This window comes from Chiloscyllium plagiosum, unplaced genomic scaffold (genome assembly GCF_037043375.1).
Source record: "Chiloscyllium plagiosum isolate Xiang-an unplaced genomic scaffold, Cpla_swu_hap1 HiC_scaffold_18, whole genome shotgun sequence".
Classification (NCBI taxonomy): domain Eukaryota; kingdom Metazoa; phylum Chordata; class Chondrichthyes; order Orectolobiformes; family Hemiscylliidae; genus Chiloscyllium; species Chiloscyllium plagiosum.
Genome location: NW_028270156.1, coordinates 56471602 through 56489641, shown reverse-complemented (window position 1 = coordinate 56489641; position 18040 = coordinate 56471602). Strand labels below are relative to the sequence as shown.

Genomic DNA, 18040 nt, shown 5'->3' with positions numbered 1-18040 from the left:
GCATGCAAAAGCTGTTTGGGGGTCCCAGAAGGGTTGGAAATTTCAGTAAAAGATTCTTAGCTGCTACTTTCAGGAAATTTCAGCAAAGGATTCCTAGCAGCTACTTTCTCTGAATTATCTCTTGATGTTGTTTCCTCCTGGATTGGAGAACTGCATGTAAGAACCTGTATCTGAATAGACCTTTTTGCCAAGGGGTTGTTTATTGGATGTTACAAGATTGGAACAGTTAATTAGTAATAGTTACAGTATCAATTATAGTGTTAAGTTTTCATAAGTTAAGTTATTATAAATTCCTCTTTCTTTTGTTGTATTTTAACTATAGTGTTTAAATAAATTGGTTTGCTTAACATTGAGTGGTTTGACCAGTCACATCACATCTGGGACACGTACTTCACATAAGAAAATGTTAGGGTCTAGGCTACCTTCTTAAAATATTTTGAGGGGGTCTGGTCTGATCCATTACAGACAGGAAAATAATTGGGTTGAAGTGTTTAGTTGGCGAGGTACTGTGGATGGCAGTAATTGGTTGTAGATAATATCAAGAAGAATTTTGAATCTGGAATGTTCTGAATGATCTTCAGCCTACATTTGGTAATGTAGTGGATTCCTTGCTGTCCTGGATAGACTCAGATTCAGACTTCATTCCTGGAGCTGCCAATTCAATTGTGTCAGTGAATGTCAATGTGAAGTGACACAAGCAGATTTCCCTTTACTTCATTAGGTTTCCAATTCCACATAGGTTTGGCACAAGAAGCATATTATACGTTTCTGCTATTGGATGCTTGCAACCTATTTGATCTTGGGTATTTTATGAGCCTCGCAGGACATGGCAAATAATTTTGACTTCATCATAGGATAGTGGGAGAATGCAAGAGAAGGTCAGAATAGAGATAGGAACCAAAGCAGAGGACTCACTGGAATTAAAGCAGAGGACTCATTGACAATACATGTGCACAAGTTGGCATCTGTAATGAACCCAACTTCTTAGCAGGATGTGACGATACTATGGCGCTAAGAGGTGTATTTTGTTCTGGTTTATTTTGAAGAGAGGTTTGAAGGCAGAGATGCTGACCTGTCTATTGAAAGTCCTTGAAGTACACAGCTTGGGGATTTAGAGATTTTTAAAAAAAGTTGGGTCAATCGAAGCAGCCTGAATGATGGGTCAAACTCCCACACAAACAGGATTTTTCATTTCAGTAGCTGTTGTTGCTGGAGTCTCAGCAGGGTTGGAACCTGCAGTACATTTCTCTGGCTATCCTGTTTCAGAGTTTTCCCTTGATGTCTTTCTCCCTGGGTAGCAGAGTTGCATGTGGAGACTATCTATTTTATTGACTTTGCCAAGAGTTTGTTGATGGGATGTTACTATATTACTATACTACTGTTGCTTTGCAGTAAAATAATCTATTATTTTGTTAAGATTTCCAATAGAGTTGTTATTCCAATTTCCTCTTTCCGTTGTTGTATTTTAACTATATGTATGAATAAAGTGTGTTTTGCTTCAAATTGAATTGCGTACGGAATGAAATGCCCTTACTTGCCTTTACAATAAGAAAAAGTTAGGTCTATCTTCTTAATAACATTATGAGGGAGTCTGTTCTGGCCCAGATCACAGGAGTCAGAATTTCTCTGACCATCCTAATATTTTTGCGAGAATATACTTTATTCATAAAATTTCTAAAAGTTCATTCCAAAATGAACTGGCTTAAAAATTATGGTAAGTACAAATAAAATTCAACTTGTCACCTTCTTAGGTACCTCAATGCAATTGTCACATACTTCGGATTTACAATTAGACCTGTCAGGCACACAGCCATGTTGGAAGTAAATGCTTGTGATCCTTTTCTGGTGAACACCCGGCGCGCAGAAGAGGTATAACACTGCGATTAGACGCTTATATTATTGTGCCTCGGGTCTGGAATGAGGAAGTTGTAGTTGGGAAACGTGAATGCTGATTAGGCGTTTCTCAGTAATCGTGGGGCTGCCTAACCACACCAAAAAAGTTTCGAGGCGTATTTGATTGTTTTGGGCATGACACAGATGCATCGAAAAGGGGGACGCTGGTGAACTTTGACTGTACATGGAGGGAGGCACTTACATGTTACTAATGACACAGAACTGGCTGGAAATCGGCAGGATTTAGATACATGTGTAACTTTGGGTAAAACATTCGTCGTTCGAGATTACAGTCAGAGACTATGGAACAGGTAAAAACAGATAATTAAAATGTTTTGTTTACATCTCTTGTCGGAGAACAGCGGCCACGAACTCTTTAACGCAGGGCACCCGAGTACGGACAAGTTTTAAAGTTAAAAAATAAGGCAGAAGCAGGAACGTTCAACTCACTTTCTTGCGAGAAAATTCAACTTCTTAGTTTCAGTTTTAGTTATAAAGACACTTAGCAAAATTAAATTGCCATTAAGTTCGAAAATTAGTTTCGATGTTGCCAGGCATAAAAGGACATGGTTCACATGGTTGTAGGTGTAGACGGCCTATTTTGAGCAACTGATTTGTTGGGAAGGGTTCGGAATGGATCAGGGTTGTGTCTGGAACAGGAGTCTGGAAAGCAGGTTTCTTTTGGCAAAAGGAGACTCAGTTACTTCTGAGGCGAAAGTGAGGACTGCAGATGCTGGAGGTCAGAGTGTGATGTTGAAAGAGCACAGCTCCAAATCATGACAGCAGGTCAGGCAACATCCAAGGAGCAGGAGGATCGACGTTTCGGGTATAAGCCCTTCATCAGGAATGACTCATTCTTGGCCTCATTCCTGATGAAGGGCTTATGCCCGAAACGTCGATTCTCTGCCCCTCGGGTGCTGCCTGACCTGATGTGCTTTTCCAGCACTACACTCTCGATTCAGTTACCTATGAATATTGATCGGGTAATTTAGTGAGGAGATGCATATGTCCTTAAAGGAGTTGATCTAATATTGCACCATTAACGCCAAAAAAAAGGGACCATCGGCTGGGGTTCCTTACCAACTCCTCCACACTCACGTTTTGTGGAATCGCTGTCTGAATTCATTCAGCTGGGCGGAGGACAGCAAAAAGGATAGCAAAATGAGAAGAACGTTTACCATGCAACTAAAATTCGATATTTACTCCCCTGTTTGCTGTTCTAATAATTTGCTTTTATCCATGGGTGGTGTTACATAGAGTCAATCACAGAATCCCTACAGTGTGGCCACAGGTCCTTCAGTCCAGCAAGTCCACACCAACCCTCCAAAGAGTATCCCACCCAGATCTATTCCGCTACCCTATTACTCTACATTTACCCCTGACTGATGCACCTAACCTCCACATCCCTGAACATTATGGGCAATTTAGCACAGCCAATTCACCTAATCTGTCGACCTTTGGATTGTGGGAGGAAACTGGAGCACCCGGAGGAAACCCACACCTCCACGGGGAGAATGTGCAAACTCCACACAGTCACCTGAGCTAGAATCGAACCCGGGTCCCTGGCACTGTGAGGCAGCACTATTAACCACTGAGAACCATGCGATGGAGGAAAGTGCTCAACCTATTTAATTTCATATTTCCAGAAAATTATGCCTCAATTTTTCTTCTAAAATAAGTCCAATGCAGCCTCAGGCACCATCTCCGATACCAGGACATGGTAGTTTAGCCATTTGCATTATTACATTATAGATAAACCTCAGCACAGTATTTCAAAGATTGGGTAAGAGGAGTTCTTAGCTCTGCCAGAGAATATGGTGCAAATTCGATCATTGTTTTCATTGGGAACATGGAATATTCAGGTTGGTGAATGCTGGATTTGTATGATGCAATTGACTATAAACTCACTGATACAGATTGTGAACACACGATCTGAGGAAAAAAGTTCAATGAGTTTCAAGCAAGACTGCAGTTTAGAATGATTTCAATTTGCACAAAGATAGATATGTGAAAGAGTCCCAATGAAAATTACTCATGTGTCTTAATAAATATTCAGCCAATGAATAGGATTACGTGAAGAAGGGATGAGGTGGATACTTCAAGGGAAACACGGACAAAGTTTCAAATTCAATGTGGTGGTGGATTTAAAACCAAAAGAGAAAATGCTGGAAAATTTCAGCAGGTCTGGCAGCATCTGTAAGGAGAGAAAAGAACTGACGTTTCGAATCTGACTGACCCTTTGTCAAAGCTCAAGCTTTGACAAAGGGTCAGTCAGACTTGAAATGTCAGCTCTTTTCTCTCCTTACAGATGCTGCCAGTCCTGCTGAGATTTTCCAGCATTTTCTCTTTTGGTTTCAGATTCCAGCATCCGCAGTAATTTGCTTTTATCCAGTGGTGCTGGATTTGCTGAGTAGGAATGTGTCAGTGGCTCTTCACAGACTGCTTGATTCTTTGTTTTATTTGCAAAAGAAAATTTTGAACGATGCACATAAGGTATCTGATCCACTAGCCTTTGCTGCAAGTTCTGCCCAGATGCCCCAATGCTGCAGGAAGGGAGTTGGTATTTACAGTGCCAATTACTTAGATAAAGTTGATTATTAGAAATGTGGGACTTGATACATTTCTGGACTATTGTTTGGGAATTAGGGAATAAGGGGTAAATGTAGGGGTATGGGTGGGTTGCGCTTCGGCGGGGCGGTGTGGACTTGTTGGGCCGAAGGGCCTGTTTCCACACTGTAAGTAATCTAATCTAATCTAATCAGACTATTTAGGTAGAGTCTAGAAAAGAGATTGCATGTTGTATGCAGAAAGAATGAATGCAATCAACTGAATGTCCTTTGCTCACTTTATAATTTTCTCTTCTCAGGTTTTGCTGTGGTTGTTTTGTGGTTAGACTATAAAAATAACTTGCACAGTGCTTTTCACGTCATTAAATGATTGACATAACTTACATAATGAGATAGGTGAAATGAGGTATTAAGAGAGGAAAGTGAGGCAGAGAGAGGGAGACACACAAGTAGAAAAATTCTAAAGCTAAGGCCATTTCCTCCCAAATATTTTCCCACTATAATCCCATTTGGTCACTTATTGGGATTTCTGGGTGAGGACTCAGCATGGGAGCAGGAATTGGAGAAGAGCCCTCAGATGGAGAGCAGGGAAGGGCAAAGTTCCTTGGTGACCATTGCTACCTTAGAGCTCACAACCCCAACATTTCAACTCCAGCCTGTTTTGGGTGCTGACACTTATGCTGGGTGTTTTGGCTTAAGGCCCATGCAAGTAAAGGCATATGGCTATTAAGTGCAGAATGTTTAAAATTAGGAAAATTCAAGAAATAGTGGAGGTGGTAGTATAGTAATAATGTTACTTGACTAGCAATTCAGAAGTCCAGGCCAATGTTCTGAGGACATAGGTGTGAATCTCATCACAATAGATAGTGAAATTTGGATTCAATGAAATCTGGAAGAAGAGCTAACCTAATGGCAACCATATACCTGTAATCACAGTTGATTGTCATAAAAACCCATTCTGTTCACTCATGTCCTTTAGAGAAGGAAATTTGTCTTCCTTACTTGGTCTGGCCTACATGTGACTCCAGATCCATAACAATGTATTTGATTCTTAGCTGCCCTCTGTGCAGTTCAGGGCAATAAATGATGGCCTAGCTTGTGATGCCAGTAGCCAATAAATCAATTTTTAAAACGTTGCAATTGGATGACTGCAGTTATGAGGGTTGTGGGGCTGGACGGTAGAAAAAACTTAATGAAAATAAATATAGGTCTCACAGTCAGAAACAGGGAAAGTTATATTTGGGAACAAAGAGATATCAGGGCAATTAAGTACATACTTCTGTCCTGTCTACACAAAGGAGCACACAGTAACATCCCAAGAACATTGGGAAACACAAGGTCTAGTGAGGGTGAGTAAATGAATAAAATTATTATTAGCAGGGAAATGGTGTTGAGAAAATTGATGGGATTAAAGGCAATAAATCCCAGGGTTTGATAATGTACATCTAAAGTACAGTGTACTTAAAAAAGAGGCTGTAGAGATAGGGGATACATTGGTGGTCATCTTTCAACAGACTCTGGAATAGTTCCTATGCACTGGAGGGTTGTTCATGTAGCTGTAGAGATCAGTGTTTAAATTAGATTACTTACAGTGTGGAAACAAGTCCACACCGACCCTCCGAAGAGGAACCCACCCCTTCCCCTACATTTACCCCTTCACCTAACCCTACGGGCAATTTAGCATGGCCAATTCACCTAACCTGCACATTTTTGGACTGTGGGAGGAAACCCACGCAGACACGGGGAGAATGTGCAAACTCCACACAGATAGTTGCCTAAGGCGGGAATTGAATCTGGCACTTGTGCTAACCACTGTGCCACCGTGCCACCCAGCTATTCACAATGTATAATAATGAATTAAATGAGGGATCCAGTTTTCAGATAACAAAAAGTTTGTTGGATTAGTTATCAGGAGAATGCAGAGATGTTTCAATGTGATATGGACAAGTTGAGTGATTGGGCAAATGCATTACAGATGCATGCACTATGGACATATGTGATGTTATCCACTTTGGTGACAAACACAGGAAGGTAAATTATTATTCGAATGGTGATAGATTTGGAAAGGATAGGTTGCAGTGAGAACTGGCTATTCTTGTACGCCAGGCAGTGAAAGTAAACATGCAAGTGCGCAGAAAGCAAATGGCATGTCAGCTTTCATAGTGAGAGGGATTGAATGCAGGAGCAGGCATGTCTTGTTATAACTGTTCAGAGCCTTGTTGAAACTACACTGGTGAATTGTGTGTAATTTTGATCTCCTTATCTGAGGAAGAATATTCTAGCTATTGAGGAAGTGCAACAAAATTTAGCAGACTGACTCCTGGGATGGCAGGGCTGATGTGTGAAGGCAGACTGGATCGTTTATAACTATATTCACTGGAATGTAGAAGAATGAGGAGGGCATCTAGAAACCTATAAAATTCTAACAGGACTGGACAGAATAGATGCAGGTAAGATGTTCCTGATCACCAGAGAGTCAAGAACCAGAAGTCATAGTCTAAGGCTACAGAATACAGGTTCATGAGAATTGTACCAGGAATGAAGGGCTTAACATATGAGGAACGTCTGAGGACTCTGGGTCAATATTCAATAGGGTTTAGCAGGATGGTGGGAATCTAATTGAAACTTACAGAATACTGATGGCCTGGACAGAGTGGATGTTGGGAAGTTGTTTCCATTGGTAGGAGAGACTAGAACCCAAGGGCACAGCTTTAGAATAAAGAGAAGACCTTTTAGAAGGGAAATAGGTAGAGAGTGGTGAATTTATGGAATTCACTGCCACAGAAGGCTGTGGAGGCCAGGTATATTGAGACATATTTAAGTCTGAGATAGATAGGTTCTTTGAGGAGAAAGTGAGGTCTGCAGATGCTGGAGATCAGAGCTGAAAATGTGTTGCTGGAAAAGCGCAGCAGGTCAGGCAGCATCCTGTTCCCTGGATGCTGCCTGACCTGCTGCGCTTTTCCAGCAACACATTTTCAGCATAGATAGGTTCTTGATTGTCAAGGGGATCAAGGGTAATGGGGAAAAGCAGGAGAATGGGGTTGAGAAACCTATCAGCCATGATTAATTGGCACAGCAGATTTGATGGGCTGAACCACTGTGGGGACCACTGTTGTTTGTGCTGTACATAAATGATCTGGAGGAAGGTATAGGTGGCCTGATTAACAAGTTTGCAGATGATACTACGATTGGTGGAGTAGCAGACAGTGAAGAGGACTGTCAGAGAATGCAGCAGAATTTACATGCATTGGATAATTGGGTAGAGAAATGGCAGATGGAGTTCAATCCAGACAAATGTCAGGTGAGGCATTGTGGAAGATCCAATTCAAGAGCAAACTATACAGTAAATGGAAAAGCCCTGGGGAAAATTGATGTACAAAGAAATTTGGGTGTTCAGATCCATTGTACCCTGAAGGTGGCAATGCAGGTTGATAGAGTGTCAAGAAGGCATACGGCATGCTTTCCTTCATCAGACAGGGTATTGAGTACAAGAGTTGGCAGGTCATGTTACTGTTGTATAACACTTTGGTTCGGCCACATTTGGAATACTGCGAACAGTTCTGGTCACCACATTAACAAAAGGATGTGGATGCTTTGGAAAGGGTGCAGAGGAGGTTCACCAGGATGTTGCCTGATATGGAGGACACTAGCTATGAAGAGAGGTTGAGTAGATTAGGATTATATTCATTAGAAAGATGGAGGTTGAGTGGGGACTGATTGCGGTCTACAAAATCACGAGAGGTATAGACAGGGTGGATAGCAAGAAGCATCTTCCCAGAGTGGGGGACTCAAGCACTAGGGGTCATGAGTTCAAGGTGAGAGGAGAAAAGTTTAAGGGAGAAATGCGCGGAAAGTTCTTTACGTAGAGGGTCGTGTGTGCCTGAAATGCGTTGGCAGTGGAGGTGGTAGAGGCAGGCACGATAGCAGCATTTAAGATGAATCTAGACAGATACATGAATGGGAAGGGATTAGAGGATACAAATCCTTAGTAAATAGATGACAGGTTTAGATAGAGGATCTGGATCAGCGCAGGCTTGGAGGGCTGAAGGGCCTGTTCCTGTCCTGTAACTTGCTTTGTTCTTTGAATGGCCTAAATTCTGCTCCTATGTTTCACTCTATCCAATGTTCCATTTTTCTGTGTAGTACAATAATAGGAGGGTTCAAAGCAATGGAGAGATTTGAAAATAAGGATAACATTTTCAAATCAAGGTGTTACTTGACTGGGAGCCAATTTAGGGCGGTGAGCAAATGGTCAAAAGTTGAACAGGACTTAGTGTGATTTAGGGTATGAACAGGAGAGTAGTGGATGAACTCAGTTTACAGTCAGCGGAATGTGCATGACCATCTGGGAATATGTTAAGGTAATTGAGTTGAAGGGTAACAACGCTGTAAATTAAGGGTTTCAGCAACGGTGAACATGGATGGTGCTGTTAAGGCAGAAATAGAAATTGTGAGAGCACAAATGTGTGACTCAAGCTCAGTTCGGGGTATAACACGATAGTTCAGTTCTCATGCAACCCCATGTTATAAGAAAATCATGTAATAGCATTTAAACTAATGTGGCTGGAATTATGTTATAACTAACACACACTTTAAAAGTTTGTGTTTTAGAAACAGTGTCCCTAATTTGTCAATCGTATTATAGCGAATTTGCATTAATGAAATGCGCATTATAGCAGAACAATTTGTAGTCTGTTTTTGGTCGCAGACAGTTGTCCAAGAAAGTAATAGAGTTGGTAGCTAGGGAACTGAATTTGAAATGGGGACTTAAACCAAGAACTTCAGTCCTTCCAATATTTAATTGGCGGAAACTAATGCTGAGTCAGTACTGGATATTAGATAAGAAATCAGATAACTTGGCAACAAGAAGGAATTAAGATAGGTGGTATTTTGGTAGAGCTAGGTGTAGTCAAGTTATATGAAAACTAATGCTGGACTTTGGATGATGTTGCTAAGGAATGACACATAGGTGAAATTGGAAGGGACCAAGCATAGATTCTTAGGATGACATCAGTGATGTTGGAACAAGTGAAACCGTTGCAAGTAACACTCTGGAAATAGTTAGATAGGTAAGAATGGAACCAGGGGGGAACAAATCCACTCAGTTGGCAGACAGTAAAGGATTATTGGTCAAAATTGTAATGTAATATGCATCAAAGGCTGCACTCAGTTAGATATAGATGAAGAGGTAGAGTTCACCTTTGCCAACCAAAGGATGTTGTTTGCAACTTTGATTAAAACGTTTTCAGTGCTGCAATAGGATTGGAGGAATTCAAACCTGGATTTCTTGAAGAATGGAGATGGTGGTGCTATAGTTTAGCCTTTTGGTAAAGTGCAAAGTATGCATATACTATGTTTAAAATCTTGAAAGTTTTGGCATGAAGTGAAGCCACGTCTTATCGTGTATTATTTTGCTAATAGGAACTTCATAATAGGAAATCAGCATTTCGAACATATTAACTCAGGAGGATATCATATCAAATTACAATTACATTGTTCTTCTCATATTTAAAAGCACACATTTACAGAGAAGGGAATGAATTGAACACTAAATGGCAGGTAATGAAAAGGTAAATTGAGCTTCAAAGATAGGACTGAGAAATACGATCACCGAACGTTTGAAATCAATTAGAAAGGGGATAAGTAAAGGTGAGAATAATGTATAACCATTCTGAAAGTTAGACTCCAATGACTTAAAGAGTAGTTATCACTTAGCGAACAAAGGAACTGAGGAATAGGAAAATCCCAGAAGAATTAAGGATAAAAGGAGGGACATTGTTAACCAATCTGAATGTTGGGCTAGATTTAATATGGGCATTGAGGATCTCTCCCACCTGTTAGAAATCAATGGAGATACACATGCTGCTTTTTTCCTGAGTGGCTTGATGAAATTAACTGGCCAGTGTTGGTCCTTCCCTAGGATTACTGGGAGCAGGTTTCCCAATTCCTGCAAGCTAATCAGAACCAGTAGCTCTCATGGTGCCACTGGTTGTGATGGCTTCTGCAGGAAATGCTACGAGGACCTATCCCATAAAGGAGGCCTCCAGGGGGCACAAAAAGCCATTTAATTCACATTTACTCCCTTATTTACCGCATTTACCAAATGGATAATTGGCATCAATTGGCTCATAAATGAGTAATTGACATCCTAATATCATCTTCTTCTTCCCTCCCTATATTAATCATGGGAGGCTTTCCCTTTGTTGGTAGACTGATCTACAGCCTGTCTGGCAATTAAATGGGCTTGATGGCTATGCTTCCTGTCACGACAGGCTGGATTAAATTCTACCTGCTGGATCTATTTCTCTCATCGAACATGTCATCCACTACCTCTTTCAGCAATCTGAAGGGACTATCCCCTCTGCAATATCCTGGATCATTCCGCAATAGCCTTCCAACTCCCTGTACATGTTCCATGCCACCTTCCTGAAATAAACACCTGGTTTTTCACCTCCGCCCTTCCCACTGCCCAGCACCCCAAGCTCTCTTTCTAGGTGAAACAACAATTTACCTGTTCCTCTTTAATTTGTTTATGATATTATCTGTTCGTAATCTGGTCTTCTCTATAGTGGGGTTGTCAAACACAGACTGAAAGAGATGTATGTGGAAGATACCTCTGCTCAATCCATGAGCATGACCTTGAGCTCTTTTTCATTAATTTTAAGTCTCTTCCTTACTGCCACTCTGACCTTTCTGTCTTGTCTTTCTAGACTATTTAAGTGAATTTTAATGGAAATTTGAGGGATAACACATCATCTGTCGTTTAAGCACTTTATTCTTCTGGACTAATTTTGAGTTCAATAATTCAGATCCTTTCTACCGCTCTCAATTCTTTACATGATAATCTGTTTTGTTACCTAATCTCTCCTACCTCCCACAGACCCTACATTTGTTCTTTCCTTACCCCATGCCTCACAACTTTCCTACATATTCATATATTTGCAACATAAGTCAGGAAAGAATGCCAAAACAAAAATCTTTCAGAGAGCCTTTTGGCACTGAAAATGCTTAAAATCCAAAAGCATCTGTGGACATTGTTTTTCTGATTATTAGTAGAGTTCGGAGTGGGATCTGACCTATGGCAAGTGAAGAGGGTAACTCACTGGTTTTAATATTTAATGGATCAGTAACTTGGCTGTTGAGGAAGGCAGAAGCTCACAAGACTACTGAATCGGCTGATTTTCTGCTTATACAGAGTCTGCACTTCCAACAAGCCACTTTCGATATATTGCTGGCTGTGAGGAACCTTGGTGGTTACAAACAACATATTAAATGCATAAAAACTAACAGTGACCTCAGGAATAAAATATGTTCCTCTAAATGCAAAGTTTTATTTATGAATACAGTACTGATAATTACACAGAGCAAGGCTATTGTATTTACCAGACAAGATTCGGCAAGTCCAATGTTTGATCTTGATGCATACTGAACTAGTTAGGGCAGTTAGAGTGCTTTGGAATTACTGTGTGCAGGGAACCAGTGTCAGCTAGATTCTCACTTCTGATCACTATTCAATGAATACAGGGTGACCCCCGGTTACCGCAATTTCACTTACCCGCGGTTTACCGTGGCCCCAACATATAAAAGTGAACAATCCAGAGCCAGGGACCAGGAGGCTGCCAGGAAGGTACATTTCCCATTTAAATAAATAGGTTCACATCTCTCTGCGGTTTCGGGCTTCCGTGGTAGGTCCTGAAACAATTCCTGATGAAGGGCTTTTGCCCTAAACTTCGATTTTACTGCTCCTCGGATGCTGCCTGACCTGCTGTGCTTTTCCAGCACCACTCTAATCTTGATTCTAATCTCCAGCATCTGCAGTACCCACCTCTGCCTGGAACATATTCCCCGGGGAGACTACTGTATACTGGAAAATATTTGTGCACACATTGGCAGAGAACCAAGATATCCCATAAGTAGACTAGCCTATCTGCAAATTCTGTCTAGATTCACAAATAAAGAATGGTGAGTGTCAAGAGCTTCTCTCATAAGCTGCTTTTTCAGCAAGCGAAATTTTACCCAACGGTGAACAATAAATATCTTCTCCATTTATAAGATGAAAATGTAGATTTCAAAATTTCAAAAAATTTCAAAAATGTGTTGCATCACAAGATATGTGATACACAAACAACAAAACATAAGAATCCTAACCATTCAATTTCCCCTGCCTCCTTATACTATCATCTTAAACCTTTAACTTATTCAAACAGTTTTCCCTTGAGACAAGCAATTATATTATCTTTTCCAGCAATGTGAATAATCTTTACATTAAATGGTCATTAAATGAAACAAAATGACGCCATGCAAACAGTCTCGCATTTTGAACTTTGTACTTTTCAATGAATGTTTGTGGAGTATGGTGAGTGTAATGTTTGTCTGTTCATGTGTTGGTCATAGAAACATAGAAAATAGGAGCCTAAGCAGACTATTCACCCCTTTGAGCTTGCTGTGCATCCATTATGACCATCGCTGATCAATCAACTCATTAGCTTGTTCCTGACTTTTCCCCCACATTCTTTGATTCCTATAGCCCATTTGCTATATTCAACCCCTAGTTGAAATCATACCATGTTTTGGCCTTGACTGCGTTCTGGGGGAACAAATTTCACAGGCTCACCACTCTCTGGGTGAAGAAATTTCTTCTTATCTCAGTCCTAAATGATTTTCCCCATTTCCTCGACAGTGACCACTGGTTCTGGACTCCCCCATCATTGGGAGCATCCTTCCAACATCCATACTGCTTAGTCCTGTTAGAATTTTCTTGGTTTCATAGACTTCAAATACCAAAGAAACAATACTAATCCTAAAGCCACCTTTACTACGATAGAATACTTTTTCTAATACTGGTTTAGTATATTACAACAGTACTCCACTGGTTTCTTCAAAGCCAACTCATCATTATGTAACAAGACTGCACCTACACCTAAGGGTCACAAGCATAAATTGCCATTTTGAAAGGTCTGGAAAAATCAGGGCGGCCAACACTGGTTCATCTATTAGAATTCTGTATTCTGCTGACCATACTACTACTGGATATACAAATTTCCAGTAAAACCCATTAGACATTGGTAAAACCCATTGGATGTGACAAAAGCAAATATTTCTTTAGCCCTTGATGTTTATGGCACTTGCCAATAGATCACTTATAGAAAGGAATAAGGCACCTCCAACCCTATTAATATGGTTTTACAATCACAGAATTGGGAATGAATCTGTTTGCATGACTGCATTTATAATTCTGTAGTCCATACAACATTGAATTGATGAGTCCAGTTTAGGAAGTAATTGCTACTCAGGTGAACTCCAACTGCTTTGGCTTGGTTGAATCAAGTGATTTTCCAGCACATAATGAATCTCTCATTCTATCTGAGCTCTTTTCTCCAAGCTCAACCATTAAGGATGCTGCATGAGCAGTGCCCAGTCTTCATTCGCCCAGTTCATTTGTCTTGCTAGTTTCTTAACTCCAACATTCTTTTCCCAAACTTTGGTATGGCCTCTGCAATCGTTTTACTGGATTTCAAATTCGGACTCAGATTCTCCCCACTAGAATCTGCATTGGCCTCTAAGTTCCCCCGTTTCAACTGGATCATTTAAAGCTTATATTGCTACTCTTCTCTTTCCCTTTACATTTTTTCATTTACATTGTCATCTCCCTCTCTCTTTCTTTGTTCTGTGCTGTATGACTTTATGTCTTTTTTTTGCCATTGAGAACTAATTCCTTCATTTTCTCTTCATGCTCAAGCTGCTTTAACCATAATCCAACACTACCTGTTACTGATGTGTCACTACCCAGAGTGGCAGGTCTCACTTGTATTTAACTAACTCCAAATGTCATACTTACACTTCCAATATCTCTGCCAGGCAGTGCTACCTTCAGTTCGTACTAATTCCATCAGCTTGGGCTTTGAAAGTTCACTTATGATAGCTGAGGACAACTCTGCCACCTGCAGGAAATCCTTTGCTGTTTCCAGGGCCATTCTTAAATGCAGTACAGAATATGGTGTTCTCCTTGCCAGTGTTATTTACTAATGCTACACCATCATTGTCTCAATTTTAAAGTTAATTCCAGTAAGAGTGCCCAAATCTTGTCATGCCTCACTGGGGTAGCATTCTTGAAATGATAAGTTAAATTTTTTTGGAAGCTCGCAAAGTCCACAACTTACCTGTCAAAGTCCACAATTTACATTCCATGTTTCTGTTCTTAACAAGAACTACAATTTATAAAAATAAGAAGTTTCTAACTACAGATAAACAACAATGAATTATTGACATATAATTGTAACAGTTAAAACACCACTAGCCACACATATAGACAGACACAATCAGACAAAAGAAAATTGGTGTTATGTGTGAAAGGAAAATCTTGAGAAGCAGACCAATGGCCCCGTCCACTGTATTGGCTGAGAGATTCTTTTGCTTGCCAGGAGTTGCAGTTCTTCAATCTATCTTCTCTAGGTCCTTCACAGAGGCACAGATAATTGATACATTAACTAGAAATAAACTGGCTTTCTTTAGGCATGAGGTATTATACTAGAGAGAAAGACATACTGCCTCCCCTTCTGTAGGTCAAAGGCTCCTGCCAGTATCCTTCACATCCATAAGCTGTTCAGTTATCAATCAGATTGCTGTTGTCAGACTTATGCCTTTGTCATCCACAACTGGTCACAACTCCACAAGCTAATTGATTACTTGTTGCCAGTTGAATCTCCCTTTGTGTGCATCCCCTAGAGCTGGCCCGTCTACAAATAATTGTTCACCCTCACTGTCTGAACAAAGAAGCAGTGTAAACTTGACTTACAATCAGTACCTTGCTTTTTTAGAAATGCAGCAATTCCTTCTATAATCCTTGGTGTTAAGACAGTCACAGAATCACTGAATCGACACAGCATGGAAGAAGTCCATTCAGTCCATCATGCCTGCACTGGCTGTTTAAACAAACATCTTTACCCAATTCTGGATCAATGGTGCTGGAAGAGCACAGCAATTCAGGCAGCATCAAGGAGCTTCAGCAAAATCGAGGTTTCGGGCAAAAGCCCTTCATCAGGAATAAAGGCAGAGAGCCTGAAGCGTGGAGAGATAAGCTAGGGGAGGGTGGGGGTGGGGAGAGAGTAGCATAGAGTACAATGGGTGAGTGGGGGAGGAGATGAAGGTGATAGGTCAGGGAGGAGAGGGTGGAGTGGATAGGTGGGAAAGGAGCTAGGCAGGTCGGACAAGTCCGGACAAGTCAAGGGGACTGGAAGTTTGAAACTAGGATGAGGTCTTCCCACCCTATCTCTTGCAAAAATGCCATCCCATATTCCCAATTCCTCCACCTCTGCCGTATCTGCTCCCAGTTCCACCACAGAACACACCAGATGGCCTCCTTTTTTAGAGACTGCAATTTCCCTTCCCACGTGGTTAAAGGTGCCCTCCAACGCATCTCGTCCACATCCCGTACCTCCGCCGTCAGACCCCACCCCTCCAACTGTAACAAGGACAGAACGCCCCTGGTGCTCACCTTCCACCCTACAAACCTCCGCATAAACCAAATCATCCGCCGACATTTCCGCCACCTCCAAAAAGACCCCACCACCAGGGATATATTTCCCTCCCCACCCCTTTCCGCCTTCCGCAAAGACCGTTCCCTCCGTGACTACCTGGTCAGGTCCACGCCCCCCTCCGACCCACCCTCACATCCTGGCACTTTCCCCTGCCACCGCAGGAACTGTAAAACCTGTGCCCACACCTCCTCCCTCACCTCTATCCAAGGCCCTAAAGGAGCCTTCCATATCCATCAAAATTTTACCTGCACATCCACTAATATCATTTATTGTATCCGTTGCTCCCGATGCAGTCTCCTCTACATTGGGGAGACAGGGCGCCTCCTAGCAGAGCTCTTTAGGGAAAATCTCTGAGACACCCGCACCAATCAACCAAACCGCTCCGTGGCCCAACATTTCAACTCCCCCTCCCACTCTGCCGCTCCCTCACCACCAGACGCCTGGAGGAAGAACGCCTCATCTTCCGCCTTGGAACACTTCAACCCCAGGGCATCAATGTGGACTTCAACAGCTTCCTCATTTCCCCTTCCCCCACCTCATCCTAGTTTCAAACTTCCAGTCCCCTTGACTTGTCCGGACTTGTCCGACCTGCCTAGCTCCTTTTCCACCTATCCACTCCACCCTCTCCTCCCTGACCTATCACCTTCATCTCCTCCCCCACTCACCCATTGTACCCTATGCTACTCTCTCCCCACCCCCACCCTCCCCTAGCTTATCTCTCCACGCTTCAGGCTTTCTGCCTTTATTCTTGATGAAGGGCTTTTGCCCGAAACGTCGATTTTGCTGAAGCTCCTCGATGCTGCCTGAATTGCTGTGCTCTTCCAGCACCATTGATCTAGAATCTGGTTTCCAGCATCTGCAGTCATTGTTTTTATCTTTACCTAATGCCAATCTCCCATTTTTTCTCCAAACTCTTGCATACTGTTCAAGTAATCAACTAATGCTATTTCCAGTCCTTTTCCCATTTCAGTCCTCACTCAAAACTTTAGAAAAATAAGAAGATATGATATGTACAAATAAGTCTTGACTTTATCAGAAACAAAATTTTGTTGGGACTGTTTTTGTGGATACAAAGTTGATTCATGAAATCAGTTATTCATGGAGAATGCCATTGGACATGCCTACAAATTGCGAGGAAAGCAGAAATTCAATAGATAAACTCTGCAACAAGATGCTAGTTATAACCAATCTGCTTTTAGATTTCAACAAAAGTGACAGAATATTGACTTATTATTTTTGCAACTAAACTAAAGCTTCCAATACACAAGTCAAATATATCTGGAAACCTGATTCCAGTTTTACATCTACTTCAAGGCAAAATAAAACCAGGTGTATGGATGACCTGCTTTCTTCTCACTTTACTTCAAATGGGTAATTATAAATCCCAATGTGTCCAAAGATCTTCAGGATGAGAATCTGCCTCAATGACCCCAAGTTGACATCACCCGTAAATTGATGGACAGCTGACAATGCTGTTAAGGCACCCTGAGATTTTTGATTGTCTATAGAAAAAAAAATCAATGTATATTTCTTCAGCTTCTATGGGAACAATAGTAAGTTTTGAATTAAATAAAAAATAATTTAGCCTTTTCAGGATTGCTCATATTAGTCTCAGAGTGTTTTGGATCTTTCCAAAAGGTTTGGAGAACTCACCCCAGCTGTTGTGTCACTGTTGTCTCTTCACTGACATATATTAGTTCAGTACAAGATCAGAACTGGGGTCTTTTCTAGTCTGTACAGATTGGCAGTAAAATGGTACATTTATTCAAACAACAGGGTGGCACAGTGGCTCAGTGGTTAGCACTGCTGCCTCACAGCGCTAGGGATCTGGGTTCAATTCCCACCTTGCGTACCTGTCTGTGTGGGTTTCCTTCCACAATCCAAAGATGTGCAGGCCAGGTTAATTGGCCATACTAAATTGCCCATTGTGTTAGGTGCATTAGTCAGAAGTAAATATAGGGGAATGGATCTGAGTAGGTTACTCTTCACAGAGTTAGTGTGGACTTGTTGGGCTGAAGGGCCTGTTCCCGTACCGTAGGGAAT

The 18040-nt window shown here is 41.4% G+C and overlaps 1 protein-coding gene across 2 annotated transcripts in view; it reads left to right on the top strand.

Moving 5' to 3' along the window:
* The first annotated feature begins 1985 nt into the window (after positions 1–1985).
* LOC122557905 (anoctamin-9-like) overlaps positions 1986–18040 on the top strand; it is a 133943-nt gene continuing 117888 nt past the window's right edge. For both annotated transcript variants that reach the window (XM_087996675.1, XM_043706110.2), the window contains exon 1: positions 1986–2204. In XM_087996675.1, coding sequence (XP_087852801.1) covers positions 2196–2204 — 9 coding nt within the window. In that variant the 5' untranslated portion in view covers positions 1986–2195. The remainder of the gene's footprint in view (positions 2205–18040) is intronic.